Here is a 22,777-nt window from a genome sequence, read left to right as displayed (position 1 = left end):
TTTTTTCGCCGTCTCCCATTGGCCGAGACGGCGGCCGGCCGGAATTTCCGATTGGCCGGCGCACGCTGTTGCTAGGCAGGCGAGGCGGCGTGGGCGGGGCTCCCCTCGCCGATGAGTCGGCGCTGAGGCTCAAGCAGCGCGGACGCCCCGAGCCCTCCGCCCGCCGCTCGCGACCCCCGCGACCCTCCGGACCCCCGCCCGCCCGAGGAGCCGCCGCCCGCCGCCCCTCTCCCCTCCCCGCAGCGCCATGGCCTCGGGATCCGAGTAAGTGCGGGCCCCGCCGCTCCCCGCGGCTAGGCCCCGCCGCGCCCTGGGCCCGGTCCGGCCTGCCCGCTTCTCCCGGGCGGCCCGCGGGCCCCAGGCGGGCGGAGGCGGCGCCGGAACGGGGATGAGCCGCTTTCCGCCTGCGCCCTGCCGCGGCCGGGCCTGGCCGGGAAGTGTCGAGTCATGGCGGGGGGCAGGCCGGGCCGGGCCGCCCGCCGTGCCGTCGCCGGCCTAGGCCGCCCGCCCCGCGGGCCCCGCTCTGCGGAGCGCTTTGTTTCCGCACCCGTCCCGGGCTCCTCCTGCTCGCAGCGGCCCCGGAGCCGCGGCTGGCGAGTGACTCGGCGCTAGCCGAGGCGGACATATTGTGCCGGGCATGGCCGAGGCGGTCGGCGGTGTTTCCGTCTCGGGTGTCTTGCCTCACTCTTGTTGGCTCTGCTCACTTACAGGCTGAGGATCGTCTTCCATGCTCCTTAGGAATGAGTAACAGTCTCCGCACGCAGCCCACGTGCATTTTGAGCGGAGTAAAATAGAATCCAGAAATAAATTTTCCCAATCCAAGAATACTCGAAGTGACTTTTTGACTTCTCTAGAGGCACTTATAGTGTCTTTTGGTGTTCTTCGAGTATGTTTTCCTTTTTTTTAACAACTCCTGGAATCCAAACCTGCTTGGCCCTGCGGGGTCAGTTCCACCGAGGCGTGCCAGACGTTCTGTGTCTGCACTGGAAGTAACATTCCCAGATCCCTGTTGGGCAGGTGGATGAGGTTAGCAGTGTTTTTAGAAAGGGATTTCTACTTCAGCAAAGTTTTTCTCACCCATGCAGGAACCAGAAAAAGTTAGTTTGCAGCTGGAACACAGTTACTTTTTAGATGCCATTTTTTTGTCACAGCTGCTGGCAGCCATCTTGCTGAACTGAGCCTCAGCATGGCAAGTAGCATTCCAAAAACTAAGGGAATGTGAGTTTTGAAGGGATCCCTGTTTTCCTCTCCCAACCTGTCTGAAACAATGTTGAAAACTTGGCTTCTCTGAAATGTGTCTAAACTCCCCCCATGGTTGTCTGGTTTCAGAGTCTGCAGTCAGTACATACATCGGATACTTCACTTGGGGATAAAAACGTTTTATGACTCTTTTTCTTTAATACCTGCCTGAGAAAAGCAGTTCAGTCTGTGAATCAGATGTTCAGATTGGTAAGAAATTGCTCACAGGTTTTATCTGGGAAGTGATTTCACAAGGGTGGTGGCAAAAAGTCACGTCAGTGTGCAGAGGAAATGGCTGATTTCACTTTCATTACTGCAGCTGGAATCATTCTGGGAAGTGGCTTTTTCCTAATTTTTAGCACTAACTTGAAGGAACAGGTTGTTTCCTTACTTTAAGTGGGTCTTTGGAATTTGGTTATAATTTTCAGAAGGATCACTAATTGGTAATGACTTTCTGCTCTTGTTCATACCCTACCCTGTGATGCTTCTGGGCATTATCAGTTGCTGAACGAGGGGAGCTCTGACGCAGAGAGAAACCACTGACTGATGTAATTAAGTCCATGAAGCTGTGTCAGGGTTGTGGGTGGATATTGGGAAAAGGTTTATCCTGTAGGTGGTCGGTCACTGGAGCAGGCTCCCCAGGGAAGTGATCACAGTACCAAGCCTGGCAGAGTTCAGAAAACATTTGGACAATGATCTCAGGTACATGCTGTTATTGTTGTGGATGTCCCATGCAGGGCCAGGAGTTTGGCTTGATAATCCTGATGGGTCCCTTCCAGCTCAGGTTATTCTGTGGTCCTGTAAGTTGCAGAAAGTCCCCCTGGTACTCCAAATGAGGCTGTTGAACTGCAATACTGAGAGAGAAAATGGTTGGCCTGTTAATGGTTGGCCTTTAGGGCTGGTACATATTTGCTTTAGTTTTACAGATGTCATGCACATTATATACAAGCTTGGCCATTTGTTGTGTTGGTGATTGTGTCCTCACTTCTGGCTTCTGTCTAGGGTCAGCATAATAGAGATGTTGAATTACCTTTTAATTCCAAAACAGCTCTGAAGCTACATTTTCTGTTCAGTGTGTCTCTTTTTTTAAGTCAGGGAAAGAAAGGAGTGAGAGGGAAAGCATTTGAGGGAGCTGACAAACTGGGTAGGTCAGGGAGGTGGTTTGGAAGGTTTCCATCAGGCTGTCTCTGACCAGAAGCTCATCAAGAAGCTTTAAAAATTACCTGGGTTAGCTTTCTGTCCCTGTCCTTTCCCAAAGATTCCTGGCAGGAGAGAGTCCCAACCCATGCCTTAGGCTTTCCTGCTTGGTATCTCCTGTTTGTGCTCTCCCTCCCACAGATGTTTGAGTTTCTCTGAGCATGATTGAGGTGCAGACATCTCTTTTGCCCTGTTATTTCAGCCGCAGCATGAGGAACCCCTGGAGAGATGCAATGATGGCAAATGGTGATGATAACAATATTGCAAATTGTTGTTGAAAGATGGGTAGTGCTTGTCTGTCTAAACCTTGCCCTTGTCTGTGGGAGAAACAACATCATTTCCCTACCTAGTTGACATGTAATTTTGTGGCATCTTTGTTTTTCCCTCTGCAGACCTGTTAGGTCAGAGCACTGAAGCTGACCCTGCACATTGAGCTCCCTGGATGCTCTTTCTTGGACACTTTTAGTCAATTTTTAATGCCTCCAATCCTTTTTGATCTCTCTAAGTGTATCTGATATTGATCCAGCTCTCATTTCTCAGAGAACTGTAGGTTCAGTTCTTCCATACTAAAACTTTTTTCTCTTACTTCACAGAACCAAGTGGATTCTTGCTGTGTTCTTCTGCACTGCTGTATGTCAGGAGCTATCCAAACTTTCTCTCCAGTTTTTTGCAGCTTTTGTTTTGTGTAGAGTGTTACTTGAAAAGCTTCCAGTTGTTACCCAGTTCCTCTAATGTTTGTTTTTGATTTGGTGTTCCAGGCTGGTTTTTTTGGCTGTAATAGTAGCCCCTGCATCCCAAGGGACAGACATTTAGTTTCAGCAACATTTCACGTAGCCAAAGTCTAGCAGTGTTTTCTGATAAAAAGGCCTTGGGATTTGCGTCTTGTGTGCAGAGGGAGGAATTACAGTCACACTTTGAATAACCCAAATAACAAATACTGTGTCTCCCTGGTGTCCCTTAGTTGAAATCCTGAAATCTGTTTGCTGGGTTAGTTTCCAGTGGCCAGGAGCTAATGCGGAGGCAAAGTCCTGACAACTAGGTTGTTGGTTTTTATCCACTGTTTAACTGTAATCTGCCCTGATAATGTATTTGTTCAGTTTACTTATTGCTCTCTCAGTTTTCCTGGAAATTACAGGCTTTTTAGGACTCACAACAAGACCACATTTTTAGAGTGATTGTGGAATTCACGAGCCTTTTCCAGGATGTATCCAACAGCTTTTATTGTGTCTTTTTTTGCTCAGACAATAGATCTGCAGTATCTTACCTCTTACACTCCTTAATAAAGAGAGGAAAAGGTAACTTTCAATAGTGCTGGCAGTCCAGGAAATAAAATGTTTTACAACTTTTGTTTACTTAAAATATTGTTGTCTGTGGTTTGTAACATGTTTCCTCTGCTGCCAGTGTTTTAAGGGAAGCTTGAAAACCTTTTGAAAGCAAGCTGGCTGCTCTCATGGGCTTGCTTGGTATTGTTTCCCCTTTTATGTGTCAGAGAAGGGAGCCAACACTGCATAGCCTTTATTGTAAAAGCCTCTGTCTTGAGGTGAGGAGGGACCTGGATAACATCACACCATAGGTATGTCACCCCTCTCTGATGGACTCTAAAAATTGTAGTGAACATGTCAAGAGCTGCCATTTGCACTCACAGTTTGGTTTCTTCTGGTCATTCTTGTCTCTGAAGACATGGAGCCAAAGTTATGGCTGCTGCCATTGTCCACAAAGCTCCCTACTTTTTGCCAGTGCTTGCTGCTTGCTTAGGTCAGGGGAAGACTTTGTTTTTCTTTATTTTGTTTCAGAATCACGTCAGACCATGCAAGGTTTTCTCTTCTGACCTTAGATGTTAACACAGCCACACACTTGGAGAAAGTACTCAGCCCACTGTGGGAAGCTGCAGCACTCTTATGTGTGGCTAGTGGGCAGCTTCCAAGAGCTCTTCACTAATAAGTTGGTTCCAGTTCATGTGCTTTCATAGCGTAAATTATTTGCTGTATTAGATTTTGAAGGAGAACAGTTAATCTGCTCTTCTTCCATTTCCTTGATCCGTTTTGTCAAGGGAGGTAAATTATCTTGTGTATTTCTTGTGGCATTATAGGCCAGAGCTGCAGTGACTTTTGTGAAGTTACGGAAAACAGCTAAAAAAACCCCAACACAAAATCATTTTCTGTGAGCACTTGAGTATTGCTACAGCTTGCTAGGTTTAACAAACAGGCCTTGGCAGGCTAAACTCTTACAGCTCTTCATGTCAGGGTTGCCACAGCATTGTCCTTTAATGCTGCTATTTATCTGGGATTTGACACCAAATAGAGTTAAACTTTTGTTTTGTTGGCAGCAGTTACATGTGATTTCAGATGAGTCTGACTAATTCATTGAGGCAAAACATCTTACAGTCAGCAAGATCTCACTGACCACTTCTTTTCATAGATAGCTTCATAGCTGTATCCATTGGAAGCTCATAGTTACATTTACTGACAGAAAACATCCTCCCTTGAACTCCTGCAACTGGTCCCTGGGAAGTAATGTTCTCCTTTGTGTACAAAGAAGTAGAGTTTATAAAAGACAAGACAACAAAGAAACTTGTAAAAAGTGGAGATGAAAACAAGGGGTGGCTAGGCAGGGCCAGTATCCTTCAGGCTCATAAACTGTGTTTTCTCTCCCAGCTCTAAAGCCGATGACTTATCGACTGCTATTCTGAAGCAGAAGAACAGGCCCAATCGGTTAATTGTTGATGAAGCTATCAATGAAGACAACAGTGTTGTGTCACTGTCCCAGGTGCGTCATCTGTAGAAGCAAAACATTTAATCTGGTAATTTGCAAGCTGTTGCTGTCTATTAACTTGAAATGTAACTTTGCAACATGAGTAGAAGTGTTTGCGTCAGAACGTACAGCTGTTACCACTGAGGGAGGGTTGTCTTGTTTCCTGACACTCCTCCTCAATAAAATGTTTTTTTGAGTCTCAGTTTGTAGGATTCAACTGAGCTTGTGCCCTTCATCGGGTTTCAGGATTAGCTCTATACTACTGCAGTAAGAGTATCTGTCCTCTGGATTTAGTATATCACTTCAGGGTGTAATTTCTAAAGTCCAATAACTCTCCCTCAAATTCTTGAATTCCTGTTTTTTCAAAAGCTTGTTCTAACACTTTGCGGTTTACAGGCAAAGATGGATGAACTGCAGCTGTTCAGAGGAGACACTGTCCTGCTAAAAGGAAAGAAGAGGAGAGAAGCAGTCTGCATTGTTCTGTCAGATGATACCTGCTCAGATGAGAAGATTCGCATGAATAGGGTTGTTCGTAACAACCTGAGAGTGCGCCTGGGTGATGTGATCAGGTGAGGATACTGTGTTATCATGGAAGACATTAGCAATCACACATTATCTCATAATATCTGAGCTGTCCTATTGCAAAAACAAGTTAAAACCTGTTAGAAATGAAAGCGAGAAAAAGTGGAACAGCCAAATAGCAAGATTAAAAATGCCCCAAGGATGTTTATATTCCAATTTTTGCTGTAAAAATCATTATTAAATTGGGAATGCTTAAAAAATGTTGCAGGCATTCTGTTGTGCAGCATTTGCAGGAAGCAGAATCATAAAATGATTTGAATTGGAAGGATCTTTAAAGAAGTAGTAAAACATGGAAATATTGATCTCTGCTTCTTACAGGAGACAGATCCCATTCTGCAGTGGGCATGGGTAGAACGGTAGCACATGAGCATTTCCTGAACATAAAAATGGTAGTTTTCGGGTTTAAATAAGGGAGAGCTAACAGCTTCTGCTTCTCCTGAGCATTGTCTCTGAGAAACTGAGAACCTGGTTATGACACCAGACTTATGAAATGATATCTGTAATAATGTTTAAATACAAAATGTATTTCATACAAACTTACTAGATGAGAGAAATGAGGCTGTTCCACCCATCCCTCTACCACTAAAAATGCAAGTATTAAACGCCACTGTAATTGGTTCAGAATGGTGCTTTGTGTCTTTGGATTTAAAGTAGAGGTGAATTCTTACTTTAACCTGATGGGAGATTCCTGTTGTAGTCTCTTCTAGTGTGACAGCCCATGCTGTCGTCTTCTCTGTTAGCTATGTCTGTAGTGGTTCTAGGCTTCCCAAATGTGTTACCAGTTGTCTTGATTCATTGCAAGATCAGGGAGTTTTCGCTCACTTGCCCTCAAAGATTTTTTTTGCTTATAGTGTTACTGTGTCCTGGTTTCTGCTAAAATCCAGATTAATGTGCTAACACTTTCTGATTGTGGTGTGTCAAATATTTTCCTTCCGGGACAGTCTCTCTCCTCTTTTACCATTTTGCTCTATGCTCTCTGTAACACAGGTAGTAAAAGAATCCATTAGGAGTCTGTAATAAAAGTCACATATGAAAAGCTGTGTGCTCAGGTGCAGTTCCATGGCTTCTTTTAGCTGGTGAAGCCAGTTTCTGCCACAGTTGGATACTTTGAGCTGTTGCTACAGTAGGCTGTTTTGCTACATTGCAAAATAGTAACTGTAGCACGTATTTAAAAGGGGAAAGAGCTTTCAGCCTTTAACCTACTCATCAGCCCTCACAAAGTGGGACTGACCTACACATGCCTGCAAAGGTGTTCACCCCCGGTTGGTACTGTGAGAGCCTTTGCTTGGAATCAGTTTTGTCAGCAATAGGGACTCTGGGCACTATAGTGAGAGAGAGGAGGGAAGAAAGTATTTTCCCCAGCTCACTTTTCCATGCAGCTGGTTCTCCAGTACCTTGCTGATACAAAAGCTACCTCGTGACTCTAATCAGTCTTTAGACTACATTTGAGATGTGTGAATGTGGAGGGGACGTCTGCAGAAAAGCAGAAGGGTAGGAAGAAGCTATTAAACTCTCCAGTGGTGTTGGACGGGGCTGAAAGGAGTGAAGGCAAGTGTATGCTGTGAAGACTAGCTTTTGGTGGGTATGATTTTTGCTTTGTCAGCGCTGAAATATTTCTGTGTGAGTAGGAAGTCTCACCAGGACTTTTGATGGTCTTTGGATGTTCTTTCCTGGGAAGGGGCATGTCTTTTCTTGTCCAGGTGTAACACTGAGGTGCAAGTCCAGCTCTAACTGGAGTTTTCTTGTTTTGCAGTATCCAGCCTTGCCCAGATGTGAAATACGGCAAACGTATCCACGTGCTGCCAATTGATGACACAGTAGAAGGGATCACAGGGAATCTGTTTGAGGTCTATCTGAAGCCATACTTCTTGGAGGCTTACAGACCCATCAGGAAAGGTAATAATGCCTGTCATTGAAGTCCTCACAGCTGCAAGTGTGAGCTAGTCCTGAAACTAAATATGGAGAATTTCTAGAAGCATGCACAGATTTCCATGCAGCATTACACCAGCATCTGTAGGGAGAGACTTTGCTAATGGTGATTTAAATTTTCCATAATCTTCAGAAGGAGTGATTGCTGCTGCTGTCTGGCAGAGCAATTTGGTAGTTCTCCTCCATTTTTTTAGCTATATGAGATGAGAGAACATCAGAAAGGCTTAGGTGGAACTTGGGAGAAGATCTTATTCAACTAAGTCGCTGCCATGTGATGTAATCGGTGAGTTGCCTGCATATTAATCAGTTGGTTTGGTTTATGTTGTGCTTACCCTGTTTCATCAGAGTCCATCCTTCATTAATGTGGTAATTGAAGGGGAGTCAGGTTCAGATCCCCACATCTGGAGTGGTGGAGTCGGCTGCTGTAAGATGCTGAATGTGGTGATGTGAATATAGCTGCCACAGAAGTGATCATATGAGCATTATGTAACAATTAGAATCATGCAATTTAGTTAATTTCCTACTCTCACCTAAAATCAAATTACCTTGACCCATACACTGGGCTTTTCCACCCTCCATATCACACACAAAGTGCACCCAGGTCCTTGAGGAAAAGCAGAACAATGTGTGGAAAAGCAGAACCATGCATGGGTTTGCCTTTGCCAGAGACAGCAGTGACCCAGACTGCTTATCACAGATTATTTTTTATGTACACTACAGGAACTTTATCTCCTTCTACAGTGTGTAAAAATGTTGGCTGGGGGGAGGCAGTCACCAGGCAGCTTTTGCTAAATGTGTGTCCCAAAGTTTGCTGTTTCCATCAGCCTTTGCTTTCCCATGTAGTCATGAGCAGTCCATTGCATCATTTGGTTTTCCAGAAGCTGGTGAATGATAGGGAATGCAATACACCATCTGAAAACCATGCTTTGCCTGTCCCTGGGAATGAAGTAGCCTCAGTACCTGATGTTTTGTCATCAGATCCGAAGACTTTTTTCCTCTTAGAGTATGGAATAATACGGAATAGGCTTCCAGTGTGCTGGGCAAGGTCCCAGCACCTTGCAGTGATTTGTGTCTCTCTGGAGCTGCCAGCATGACAGCACAACTTTTTCCACATATTTACTAGTTTTTCAGGATTCTACACTTGTTCAGGAGTGAAATTCCAAAATGTTTTAGGTAGCCACTAGCCTGGACACTTTCCCCTCTGGATCATGTTCTTATATTAACTGTAAACAAGACCTGAATCACATTCAACAACGTACTGTTTCACAGCACCAGGCTTGCCAGGATTCCAGAAGCATTTGGATGATACCCTCAGGCACATGATGTGGTCCTTGGGTCTGTCCTGTGCAGGATCAGGAGTTGGACTCAGTGATCCCCATGAGTCCCTTCCAACTCAGGAAATTCTGTGATAAAAACCAGGCTGGCTTCAGATGTATTGAAAGGATATTAAAAATCTTTAAAATGCTCAAATGCTATTGTAATTAGCCTGGCTTTGGAAGACAGTGGGGAAGGAAGACCTCAGGAGGGAGATGTAGGAGAGGTGCAGTTACCAGTGGTTCCCAATGGATGGCTCCCGAAGTACAGAGCAGATGGCAGTGCTCAGTTCACTCCTCAGATTCATCTCGGGACCGACAGCTCCATCTCATCATAAGCTGCTGCTGCAAGGATCAACACAAAGATCACGTTAGCCCAGGCAGCAAGGACAATAAACCTCAGTACAGGGGACACCTACACCAAGTGAGGTGTTAAAAAGACACCCTGAGAACAAGCACGAATAAACGCCATCACCAGCTACTATTATATATGGATGGAATTCTTAAAACAAATTTGGCTTAACATGTTCTGATCAGATCTGTTATTAGGCCAACCCTTTTTACCCTGTGCTGACTGCCAAGAAGGACTGTTATCCGTTGATCCCCGCATGTTACTAAATATCAGACAGCTACTCATTCCCCAGCTAGCCGTGGGATGGAAAGCAGATCAGGAAAAACTTGTGAGTTAAGCATATTTTAGTAATTGAAGTAAAGTATAATAACAGTAATGGAAAATACAGGGAATGAAACCCAAAAAGACAGGTGTTGCATGACACCTGAGACAGTTGCTCACCACCTGCTGAATGATGCCCAGCCTGTCCCTCATCAGTGTGTGATGACTCCCAGTTAAATCCCCACAGTTTTTTGCACTGGGCATGGTGTTCTATGGCATGCAATATCCCTTTGGGCAGTTTGGGTCAGCTCTCCTGGCCATGCTCCCTCCTGGTTTCTTGGGCACCTGCTCCTGGCAGAACATGGGAAACTGGCCAGTGCTTGAGTCAGGGTAAGCACTGCAGAGCAACAGCTGAAATATCAGTGTGTTATCAACATCATTCTCAACTGAATCAAAATCACAACACTGAACCAGCTACTGGGGAGAAAATGAACTCTAACCCAGATGAAACCAAGACATGTATACCAGCTGGCACTCTGTCTAAATTAACTTTTTTAGAGTAATTTAAGGAATAACTGGGAGAGTGAGTAGAAGACCAAGCACACTTTGGGGTTGTGTTCATGACGCTTCTGCCATACGATAGATGAAAGTATACTATAGGTACAAGTCGAAGTTAGGCAGGGTCTGTAGCCCAGTGCAGCCAGGAGTCACAGTGCAGTGTTATATATTGTTCTTTTTTCTGGAGATAAGCAGTTATAACTAGTATCAACTAGTTACAATAAATTTAAAATTAATTTTATTGAGTTAAGGCTTTTTGTCTGTTCTAAAAATGTTAAATTGAGACCAAATGGAAAAAAACTGTGATTTCTCGCCTTTTTGTTTTGTATTTGGGCAGGGTATTCTTTTCTATTGTTTTGTTTTTTAGTGGATGAAATTTGAGAACTGAAACAGTGCTCAGGCTGTTGAAGTGGATGCAGCTCTTGAGTTTAACATGCAAAACAGTGTCATAAATGCCACAGTGTCTGCCTGTGTGACTGACTTCCTTAAACTCTGGGGCTGCTGGTCTTGCAGGGGTTGACATTTTGCAGATGTGGGTTGCAAGAGGCCACTGATGTGTGGGGTTTTACAGGTGACATCTTCTTGGTGCGTGGAGGGATGCGTGCAGTGGAGTTCAAAGTGGTGGAGACAGATCCAAGCCCGTACTGCATAGTGGCTCCAGACACAGTGATCCATTGTGAGGGAGAGCCCATCAAACGGGAGGTGAGCTGAACCCTGCCATGTGCTTCTCCTGCTGGATCTCCTCTGTCCAAGGCCTGTTTCTGGGCCAGTCCTTGAGGGCAGCAGTGTTTGCAGTTCCTGTTTTGACATTTTATCTACTGAATGTAATGGTCAGAAACTCTGGTTTCAGGAGATGTGCTGCTGCTGAAGGTAGTCAGAGAAAGGTACTTCCAGTGTCTTCCTCATATGCTGAAAGCACCAGGTGATAGGTTTGCTGATGAGATGCCATGCTTTGGGAGCAGCTGTTTTGCATCTGCTTCCAGATATTTCACACTATGCTTGGATGCATCTTTTGATTCCAGTGTTCCCTTGATCCATAGCAGAGAGAGCTTACAGTGGTGCTAAATTTCATGCCATGTGAAAAGAAAGTAATAGGCACTCTTTCTGAGAGAAATTTGAAATTCTCAAATGGTTTACATTAAAACAATAAAAGTTCCTCAGTTCATTAACATGTCTAGCCTTGAGTGTTGCAATCTTGTGGCTGCCTGAGGGGCTTGTCTGACAAGTTTTTGCAACCTCACTAGAGAGAGTAGGAAATCTGAGGGAAATGAGCTGAGGTGGGTGCATACTTCATAGAATAAGTACCTTTTCCTGCCTGCAAATAGTGTGAGTGCTGGTTTGTTGTTAGCTGCCTTCTGAAAAACACCTCTGTGACTTTGTGAGACTGCACCTGGGCACTCCATGCATCCTACTTGGCCTCTTCAGGCCACAGCAGAGATAGACAGGAGTGAGTTCAGTCTAGGCCACAAAAATTATGAGGAGCTGATGGTCAAGAATGAGGGAAGAGGGCCTGGTATCATGGCATAATGCAGCCTGGAGAAGGGAAGGCAAAGACCTACTGGCAACTGCCTGATGGGAAGGGATAGATGACATGGCTTCTGAGAGCTGTGCCAGGGACATGACTGGATGCACTAGCATAAGGTGGATCAAGGGAAATTTCCAGTAGATACTTGGAAAAAGGTTTCCCCCAGTCCTAGAGCGGACCCCAGAGAGGGCAGAAGTCTCCAAAATTGAAACCTTCAGTGCTTGTTAAGTCCAGCTCTTGAGAGACCTGCTTGAGACAGGTGGGAGTTGAGCTGAGCCTCTCTGAAATTTTAGGCTTTGTTATTATTTTAGTGCAGCCTAAATAACTGAGGCCAATAAAGGTTTGGACAGGTGGGTGGATAGATACTGAGAAGGAAGAGTTGGTTGACTGTTCTTATCCATATGTCTAGACCTTAACATTCTCTTGACAATTGGAGTCCGTCTCAAAAGGTAACACTGCACCTGAATAACTGGCAGTTAGAATATGCCAAATAGATAGCATTTACTCTAAGGAGTAAGTGTATTTTAAACTGACATTGTCTCTTGTTACTTCCATTAGCCCCATCAAAGAGTCACAGAGCTTGTTTTGTGTTAGAGTCTGTAGGGAACCTGGCAGCAGAGGCTGTCATTCCAGAGGGTGGGCTTCAGTGAAGTCTGAGTATGTGCAGGCAATTCTCTTTATATGTCTGGGAAGACAGAGCTAAGAATAATTATAGAAGACATCAGGAAGAATCTCAAGACCGGCAAGAAATTTCTAAAAAGCCATATTCCTGGCTTCTGTAGACTGGGAGGGTTTGTTGAACTATTGTTTTCACTCAGATGTTTGATGTATTTCCTCCCGGGTAGGATGAAGAGGAGTCGCTGAATGAGGTGGGCTATGATGACATTGGTGGCTGCCGGAAGCAGCTGGCTCAAATCAAAGAAATGGTGGAACTTCCCCTCCGACACCCTGCTCTCTTCAAGGCCATAGGGGTGAAGGTACGTCTGCATGTGCAGGTGGATTAGTGGGCTTGCCCTGAGAGATGTCTCTCCAGAAGAGAGATTTAGGAGGTATTGGAGAAGGGAATAAATAATTTGTGGTGTAGGTTTTTGCAGTTTTCCTAATGCTAGTCTTCAGAAGGTATTCGTTTACGTGTTCTGGACACAGACTGAAACACCAGCAGCTTGTAAAGCAGAGTGATGCTTTGAATCAGCACTGCCAGTTACTGGCAAGGTTTTTGTTGTGTGTTGTGTGAAGTAGTAAAGGGTGTTGATAGCAGTGCTGACATGGCAGCTGTTGCATGAGTTTGCATCACAGTTTCAGACTGGCATTATCAAATGCTTACAAATTCACTGTGAAGCTGATTAAGCACTTAAATATTTGCAACCTAAGACCCTTGTCTTTGTCCTCAGCCTCCACGTGGGATCCTGCTGTATGGTCCTCCTGGCACTGGTAAAACACTGATTGCCCGAGCAGTGGCCAATGAAACGGGGGCATTCTTCTTCCTGATCAATGGTAAGTTTTGAGGCTGCTTTGGCCCCAGGTCTGCTGTGTTCATCTTATGGTAAGGAATGGCGTTAATAGGGCTTGTAGAGCCGTATTATCTTCCTGACATCCTTCCTTACCTCTTTCAAGCATGCCTCTGGGGACACTTGGAAGCCCTTTGTATGGAAGTATCTGTAGTGAAGCTTCCTGAAGCTTGATTGTGTTTTAGCAGAGTGCTTGGAAGATTGTGCTGAGACACAGGGGTTTGGTGTCTGTCTGTCCATTTGTGTTGCTGAAGGCAGAACTGACAGGGCTTCTGGCTTTGCTCCCACCATGTTCTATTCAGAAAAGAAGCTGCTGCTGTGGATTCCTCTTTCCCCACAAGTAAAGCACAGAGACCTCTTTTGTTTCACAGTACATTATTTGAAAGGAACTTTCCTGAAAACTGAGATCCTTTGGACTTAGCTACAAGCGACAGAACTGTTGATAAGTCTCACCTGTAGCAGTTGAGGTGGCTACTAGTTAATACCTAGTAAGGACCAAATTCTGAATTTTCCACACTGCTTTTCTGTCTGATTTTAGTTGGTGCTGGAATAATAGAATATTTTTACTGAAGGAATGCAGCTTTTCTTCTGCAATTTCAATCATGTGACAGCGAAAGTGAAGGACAGTATAACACAGCACAGCAGTGACCAGCAGTAGGATTAGGGACTTGCTTTTATCTCAAGAGAGTGGATGTAAACGGCTAATTTTAGGCACATGTCACCCTGTCATATACTTTCTCAAGTGTGTGGAAGCTGTCACTGAATGCTAAGGCTCCAGCCATTTCTTTAGATGCTTGTACATGTATTGCATAATAAAAATAACTCTGTCAGAGTTAGCGATGCATTCACTGCCTGCTGGCCCCAGTCCGGAGCTGCAGACAGAGCTGATAAGAACTGGTGAGTTACCTGTAATGAAATATTCAAAGCACCTGCCCCCCACACCTGTGTCTCTGCAGCTGACAGCTGCCTATACCTGAGGGTCAGGTTTATTTTTCTTGGATCCTTCAGAAGCATGTTTTCCTTTCATTACCACTGCCATCAGCATGATAGTAAAATCTGTAAAAACTGAATAAATCTCTAAACCTGCAATAGTGTTCAGCAGTTGTAGATGTCAGGAGAATGCTGTCCATCCATTTGGGATCAGTGTGCTTGCACAATTCAATTTTGTATTTAACCTTTTAGAGGAGATGGGGGTTGTGCTTTTGCTCGTTTGTAGTTGGTTTTCTTGATTTTTTTGAACTAATTTATAGGATCATATAGGGGAAAATATATACATGTGTAATGTAAACTACAGATGGCTTCATAGAGCTTTTTCCTTCCCTATCCTGGTAATTCATCACCTTATAATTTGATTGCTTCTCTTGCAAGCTAGGACTGGCATTAACTGTGTGTGGTGGCACATTACAGAGAAGCTCACCAAGTGTGAAATAGGGTAAGGAAAGAGGCAGCTAAAGGTAGCTCATTGTCTAGTGCTGCATTCTCTTAGAGTAAACTGGAAACACCAAAATAATGATAGAAACTAATTCTGCATGCTGGTCTTGTCTTTCAGCTGCAGATTTAGTGAATTTGATTGATAGTATTTGCTTTGGCTTGAACTATAGCTTGTCCCATGTGGATGTTGTACTAAAAATATTCAGCTGCGCGTTTTTGGGGCTAGCTGCTTCTCTTCTGAGTGGCACAGCATTGCTGTTTTTTAGGTCCTGAGATCATGAGCAAGCTAGCTGGTGAGTCTGAGAGCAACCTGAGGAAAGCCTTTGAAGAAGCAGAGAAGAATGCTCCTGCCATCATCTTCATTGATGAATTGGATGCCATTGCTCCTAAGAGAGAGAAGGTAAAGAGAGCCTGTAGGAGGTAAATTAGCGTGTCTTTTTTTTGTAGCAGCTGGCATTTCACTACAGGGAAAAGCAGCATTTCTTTAACACCTGAATTCACTTGGACGCCAGGAGGGTTAGATACAGTTGTTGATATTTGTTGCCATGTTGTGGCGGCTGTTGTATCTCCCGGCTCAGATACAGCGCTGGCTGCCGTGCTGGCTGCCTTGCTCTTTGTAGAGCTGTTGGTATCAGCGCTCCTTTGTGTCCCCGCAGACACATGGGGAGGTGGAGCGTCGCATCGTGTCTCAGCTGCTGACCCTCATGGACGGATTGAAGCAGAGGGCACATGTGATCGTGATGGCAGCCACCAACAGACCCAACAGCATCGACCCAGCGCTCCGGCGATTTGGTAACCGCCCCGGCCCTCTCTTCCCTGTGTGTCACACGCTTTGTGACAGGCCGTGCTTCAGAGGCCCCATAAGGGTCCCCCATTGAGCAGAAAGTCATGCTGAACATGTATTACATAAAGTATTGACTTGTCTCCAGCTCCTTGCTAGAAATTATTTTCTGGGCTTGCAGCCTTTGATGTCATTTTCTATGCCATGTTAGGTGAGCATGTGTAGAAATAATACTTAGAAGTGGGAAAAGTGTGCTAGCTTTAGGTGAAGCTATTTCAGGACACACTTAAGGAGGAAATGCCTAAGGGGATGTTCATGCATTAGATTGCAGAAGGCTTTGAATTACCCGATTTGGGCTTCTTTTATTAATGAACAGTACAGTAATTTTGGAGACTCAGGTTTCCAAAACATGAATGTCTGGTGTATGACCAGCTAGTAGAGTCTGTAATAGCAAAACTGTCAAGTGTGCAGCAGGGATTGGCCTCTTAAATGTGTAGTGTGCCACTTGAAAGCACAGTTGTGGCTGGAGGAAAAATAGAGGTGTACATATCTTAGTGAATATTGCAGTGGTGCCGTTTTCCTCATGTGTATCACCCCTTGGATAATGCTGTGAAGGTTCTAAAAAATTAAATCAGTATTTTTACTCCTGTGACAAAGACACAAAGGTATAAATAAACAAAAATGTCTCATGGTATGTTGGTTCAGTGAAGCCTATTTTCCCAAAAATGCAGCTCAGAAAAAGTTACTAAATGTGCAATCTTCTCTGCTGTGTAATCCCAAGGTCTTACTGTTAGTCCCACAGTAGTCTCACTTTCCCTAAATGCCTAATGCCTTTCCTCCTTTTCTGATCTGTCTCTTCTACTGTGCTGGCAGATGTTGCAGGCAAGCCCAAAACCATGTCGTAGTCTGATATTTTGTGGAAAACATTTTTTCACTCAGAGAAAGGCAGCAACTGCAGCTCCTGTGGTGTACAGGATCAGCAGCTCAGTGTGTGCTTGTACTCCCCAGGTCGTTTTGACAGAGAGGTAGATATTGGTATCCCTGATGCCACTGGGCGCCTGGAGATCCTGCAGATTCACACAAAAAACATGAAACTGGCTGATGATGTGGATCTGGAGCAGGTGAGTATTGTGCCGTTAGGAAAGCTTGTCTCATTCACAGTGCTCCGTTTCGTAGTGGAAGAATTGTTAAGGCTTGATTGTACAAGTGCAGTGGCTTGATTTTTCAGGACAGCCTGGAGCTGCATGAAAGGGTGATCCCTGGGATTCCTTCTGACCAGTTTACCAGTGACCAAAAGTCCTTGCTAACTGGTTAGGAATGGTACAGCTAAGTGAAACAAATGTATATCATTCCACTCTGGAAGGGCCTTGTCACTGTTGTCCTGGATTTGTTTGCTGTGTCATTGCCTTTAAAAGTACAGTAGCCCTGAAAAAGCTCACACACAGCTGGATGAGCATCGTGATGTCACTGCACCACCTGTAAGCTGAATGGTTCCTGTCATCTCTGTCCTGAAAGAAGAACTGCAGTCCTCAGGGTTACCTTTCTAAATTCCAGATGCAGATTGGATCGCTAGTAGGCAGGAGAAGGCACAGTGTTAGCACTTGTCTTGAATGTGCAGCAAAGCCCTGGTGTGGCTCTCCTTCCCAGAGGGACCCGAGCATGTGTTGCCCCTTGCTGGTATCCCTGTGAGTCATGGTCAGTGCTCTGCTTTCAGGTGGCAAACGAGACCCATGGCCATGTTGGTGCTGACTTGGCTGCTCTTTGCTCAGAAGCTGCTCTTCAGGCGATCAGAAAGAAGATGGATCTCATAGACCTGGAAGATGAAACCATCGATGCTGAAGTGATGAACTCTCTGGCAGTGACCATGGATGACTTCAGGGTAATGCAGGAGTGTTCCATATTCTTCTGGGTGAAATTAATTGCTTCTCTGAAGCAAAAGAACGTAACATTTAGAATTCATATAATACTGTTTCTTCTAACAACAGTGGGCTCTGAGCCAGAGCAACCCTTCTGCTCTTCGGGAGACTGTGGTGGAGGTGCCACAAGTTACCTGGGAAGATATTGGTGGCTTAGAGGATGTCAAGAGGGAACTCCAGGAGCTTGTACAGGTAAGGCTTTACAACAGATTTTTTTGCTTAGCCAACTTAAAAATATAATAATAAAATATAGAATATCTTTAGTTTCCTGTTGGGCTGCAAGCAGAGGATATGTAGAGGCTTTATGGCATCTACTTGTAATGGGCTGTAAATACCATGCTGTTCCATCTTAAGTGAACTTGGAGAGGAAGGCATTGGGAAGCAGCATTATGTTCTGCTGAGCTGAGTCTGCTGTGGCATTTTATGTGGGTGTTGTGCAACATGCAGAAACAGCCACAGTTCTGCCTCTTAAGTGGAGCACAGCAGTAGGACCACTGATGAGAATCATCCTGCTTGGTAGCTTTATCTGCTGTGCAGTGGATGGAGGTGCTCGTATAGAGAGCTTCTGAAGGATTCCCCATCAGCCTTAGCACAGGGACAGGTGAGAAGTAATTTTGAAGCCCTCTACAAAGGGGAATAGGACCAAATGTTGCAAATGATCTGTGGGAACTCCAGGTGTCTGCACTAGTATGGTTTGGATTGGGTACATTCCTGCTTTCAGCTGGCGCTGTAGAAACATCCTGTCTGTGAATAAAAGAATCTAAATTTTCAGTCTAACTTTCTGATGTTAAAATCACCGCCTGTCTTGTATGTGACCTCGTTGCTGAGGATAAAGGCTCACATCAAGACACCTTGCTGTCTCTGGAGAGCAGAGCAAATAGATTAGGTAATGAACTGTCCCCTTTTACTTCTGCAGGGCAGAGTGAAGCTGAGGTTAAGTGTGCTGGGAAGTACTAAACTTTGGTACTTGGGAAAGTACTGAACTGTACTTAGTTCCTAGAGGTAAATGGGTTCTTTTATCCACCTTTCCAAGCCAGTGTCCACTTAAAAACTGCAGTGGCACCTGGCAGCATCTTGTGTTTAATCCACCAGAAATCTCAGGTAGTGCTTTTGGTAGAACCAAAACTGACTCGGAGAAATGTGTCTCTTCCCATGGCAGAGGGACTTGGATTGGATGATCTTTTGAAGGTCCCTTCCTGTCCAAATCATTCTGTACTTCCAAGATAGCCTGTTGTGGCTCATCATGAGAGGTTTTTGTTTTGTTCTCTTTCAGTATCCTGTGGAGCACCCAGACAAGTTCCTCAAATTTGGCATGACCCCATCAAAAGGGGTTCTCTTCTATGGGCCACCTGGCTGTGGTAAGACATTGCTGGCCAAAGCCATTGCCAATGAATGCCAGGCAAACTTCATTTCCATCAAGGGGCCAGAATTGCTCACCATGTGGTTTGGCGAGTCTGAAGCCAACGTACGCGAGATCTTTGACAAGGTAAGTGTTTCTCCTACTCTCTGTACTGTCTTTGTGCTGAGGTATCCCCAGAACTTTGTCTCCACTGCATCTGTCTTACTGGTTCTTCTTTGTGTCTTCTTTGTGTCTTCTGTCTTCTGTTTTCCCCATTTGCACTGAGAGCAGGAGTTCTTTCCTGGTATTGGAATTAATTCTCTTCAGCAACATAGCTGTTGAAACTCTTTTTCCTGACTGCAGTTGGCATCTGTCAGTAGAGGGTGATAAATTCCCCAGTGCCTTTGGCAGAGGCTATAGTTGGGAGGGCACATGTACACTCCACATCCCCGGAAACTTCATTTACCACCTCATTAACTGTCATCATCTACAGATTTTCAGAATATCCTATGGGTTCTTGTCCTACAATATACACAGTTTAGAAAGGAGCTCACTCCTGCTTGCTTGTCCCATAGTGTAATTTCCTGTCCCAGAAGGTGTCTGCATGGATTATCCTCTTTGGTGAAGTACAGTGCTATTAGAAAAACATTGTCAGGAAAATGGAGAAAAATTTAGGTGGGAAGGAACCTAGAGACTTAGTTCAGCTGTTTGTTCAGAACAGGGAGGTGACTTCGAAAGTTCATCAGCTCAGTGCATTCAGTTCTGGACAGCTGTGAAGGGTGGAGAATCCCTGATCTCTCTGAGTCTGTGTGTTGGTGTTGGAGCACTCTCATTGTGAACAATTTCTTCCTTATTTCTTACTGGGATTTTCTCAGCTGCTCACAGCTGTATCTCCAGGTCAAGAGGCTCCCAACACCCTCCAGGGTTGGGGCTGGAGAGGTGTGCATGAGTGAGGGCTGCAGCAGGCACCTCCTTGTGCCTGTGGTCTTTCCTCCTTTCACTGAACACTGTGAAGAAAGATCCAGCTCCCTAGAACTATGCATTAGGTAGCTGAAGACAACAGTTGGATTTCTCCTTTCCATTGGATATATCTCACCTGCTTCAGTGCCTGAATAGCCAGTTGACATCTTCAGATCTTGTAGGGAGAGTTCTAGTCCAGCAAAATGGCTCTGTTTTACACTCTAGGCATTGGAGTTACTGCTTTTCTGCTTGGTTCACAATGTTTCCACTTAAGGGAAATCCAACTTGTTGTTCAGGAGAATTTAATGGAGGGTTTGTGTGGCAAGAGACTGCTCTGGAGCAGCTCTTCCAAGCTCTCCTTGTGAAGAGCTTCTGGTATTCCTGAGCTGTGTTAAAGGTGAGGAAGGCTTAGTGTGAAGTCAGCATGCTCCTTGGTGGGCAATATTAGCATGTAATAATGGTGCCCACTGTTTTTTGCAGGCTCGCCAAGCAGCCCCATGTGTGCTCTTCTTTGATGAGCTGGACTCGATCGCCAAGGCCCGAGGTGGGAATATCGGCGATGGTGGTGGTGCTGCAGATCGTGTCATCAACCAGATCCTGACTGAGATGGATGGCATGTCCACCAAGAAAAATGTCTTCATCATCGGTGCCACCAACAGGCCAGACATCATTGACCCAGCCATCCTGCGCCCTGGCCGCCTGGATCAGCTCATCTACATCCCCCTGCCTGATGAGAAGTCCAGGGTTGCAATCCTTAAAGCCAATCTGAGGAAATCACCAGTTGCAAAGGTAGAATCTGCACCCTGACTACTTCTGGCTTTAATTTGCTGTATGCTGCTTGTATTCTTCACAAGCTGTGGCCATCACAGAGGTCTGGAGGCTCATCTGTGTAATAGAATGGGGGAGGAAGCTGGAGCTCTGAGGTTTGGTGTCAGCAAAGCCAGAAATTAGTCTGCAGGCACAGCAGCTCTTTGTCACATAATGGGGTTCTGCTCATGCTGCAGGATCAGAAAAGCCTATTTGGGTGAGGTGGAAGAGATTCCTGCACTCTGGTTAAAAAACAAGTCTAGAATACACAAGTGTGAAATATGAATTGAAGAGGAACTGTTACATTGAGTTGTTGCTGAACCCTGTCATAGGCAAGATCTGTGTCCCTTGCCTGGGAAGAGGCAATAATGCAGCTGAAAGTTAATCAAAGAAAAACAGACATGAAGTGGGAGCCCCAACTTTTTTATGTCAAGCTTACCTACTTAGTTTCAAAGGAGGTTGCAGTAATACTCTCTCAACTGAGGGGGAGGAGAGGAGAAGGTCAGCTGTCTTGGTCTGCTTGTGCCCCATCTCTTATTTCCAGTCTGATGGTGTTTGCTTGATTCCTCGTGCTGAGACCTGAGCAAGTCATACCCTAAGTCTGTAAGTGCAGAGGCATTTACAACCACATCATGAATTCTGGGTGGGTGTGAGGAGTGTAGCCTGCTTTTGTATGTGGCTAATTTTTCCTGAAAATGAGAATCTCAGCAGCTGATCTTTCCAAAATTGGCTACTGTTAAGGCAGCACCTTGATACCCTGGGATCTAAAGACACCTCTCTGTCACTTGAGGATATAAGGTGTAAAGGAACAGCCTCTCTTCCTTTTATATTTTTCTCTAGGATGTTGACCTGGATTTCCTGGCAAAGATGACCAATGGCTTCTCAGGGGCTGACCTGACAGAAATTTGCCAGCGTGCCTGCAAACTGGCCATCCGCGAATCCATCGAGAGTGAGATCAGACGAGAGCGTGAGAGGCAAACCAACCCTTCTGCCATGGTGAGTGGTGTACTGAGCTCTCCCTACCCACATGTGTGAGGTGTTCCTCTGTCATCCTCGGGGATGAGTGGGCTCCTGTGCAGAGCGTGGAGCTGAAGCACTTTGTTCTCTTCTTGTGGGAGGTTGAGGACTCTCCTGGGATGCCTCATGGTCAGCATTGCTCAGGAGGTGCCTTCTACAGCCCTGACTCATGCACACCTCTCCAGCCCCCGCCTTGGAGGGTGCTGGGAGCCTTCAAGCCTGGGGGGAAGCTGTGAGCAGCTGTTGGGCCTGTGGAGTTAGGGCACACAACTCACCTAGTCCCTTTGTCCTGCTGCAGGAGGTGGAGGAGGATGATCCAGTTCCTGAGATCCGCAGAGATCACTTTGAGGAGGCCATGCGCTTTGCTCGCCGCTCTGTCAGTGACAACGACATCAGGAAATATGAGATGTTTGCACAGACCCTACAGCAGAGCCGTGGCTTTGGCAGTTTCAGGTACCTGTGAGGTGCAAGGGCTGGGCAGTGTGGCTCAGCCAGGCCTCAAGCACACACTGGGGCAGCTTTATGATGAGTTCTGAGCAACAAACCTCTTTTGCACTGCACATTGCCATTCAGCCTTGAGCTTAGAGCACCATGACACAGCATGGTGGGTGTAGGCTATGCTGCAGGTTGGTTGTAGCTGCTCTGTTGGTGCACCTGAAGTCTCTTTTTTTCCTTTACCTCAAGTGACAGCCAGGAGCCATGAGCCATTTGACCTTCCCTAAGGCTTCATCCCATTCCTTCTTGCCCATCCTAGTTGTCACTGGAGGTTGATGCAGAGGGAGGGGATGGTGCTGAGCTGCAAGGAGGCTTTTGAACAGCTTCTTTTCTCTCCTGTCCTGCACTGCTGCGTGTAGGTTCCCATCAGGCAACCAGGGCAGCGCTGGTCCGAGCCAAGGCACAGGCGGTGGCAGCGGGGGCAACGTGTACAGCGAAGACAATGACGACGATCTCTACGGTTAACTCGCTGTCCTCAGTGGACCAAACTCCACATCAGGCCACGTTGTACAGGGAAAAATCCAATGTTCAGTGGACTCTTGGCTTCTTCATTCCTCAGTCAGAACAGTGTAGCTGCACGTCAGACTTTTTACAGGGAATGTTTTCTGCAAACACAAATCCAGAGCGGTGTTCAGTTGGGAGGCAGACAGTGTATTAACAAGGAGGGGAACTGACTTAATTTCTGAGAAATTTCTGTTCTAGTTTATGTGGCAGAATCAGCAGCTTTAGCAAGGGTACAACGCTAGCCTGTATTAAAAAAAAATAAAACCCCACAAAAAATAATAAAAAAATTAATAAAAATCACACAAAACTCTA

General features: G+C 45.5%; 1 protein-coding gene across 1 annotated transcript; it reads left to right on the top strand.

Annotated features, from left to right (window-relative positions):
* Nucleotides 1-113: 113 nt before the first annotated feature.
* Nucleotides 114-22,777, top strand: VCP (valosin containing protein). Its single transcript, XM_021554694.3, has 17 exons — nt 114-264; nt 5,091-5,202; nt 5,584-5,756; nt 7,523-7,665; nt 10,754-10,884; nt 12,553-12,684; nt 13,099-13,201; nt 14,913-15,046; nt 15,303-15,438; nt 16,436-16,548; nt 17,142-17,306; nt 17,413-17,535; nt 18,617-18,829; nt 20,123-20,431; nt 21,290-21,445; nt 21,765-21,919; nt 22,321-22,777. The coding sequence occupies exons 1-17, from the start codon at nt 248-250 to the stop codon at nt 22,424-22,426; spliced, it is 2,421 nt and encodes an 806-aa protein (XP_021410369.2). The 5' UTR covers nt 114-247; the 3' UTR covers nt 22,427-22,777.

Source organism: Lonchura striata, chromosome Z, assembly GCF_050655825.1.
Source record: "Lonchura striata isolate lonStrDom1 chromosome Z, ASM5065582v1, whole genome shotgun sequence".
In the NCBI taxonomy this organism is placed as follows: Eukaryota; Metazoa; Chordata; class Aves; order Passeriformes; family Estrildidae; genus Lonchura; species Lonchura striata.
The sequence above is the reverse complement of the archived record's forward strand: the minus strand, read 5'-3'. Positions and strand labels throughout refer to the sequence as shown.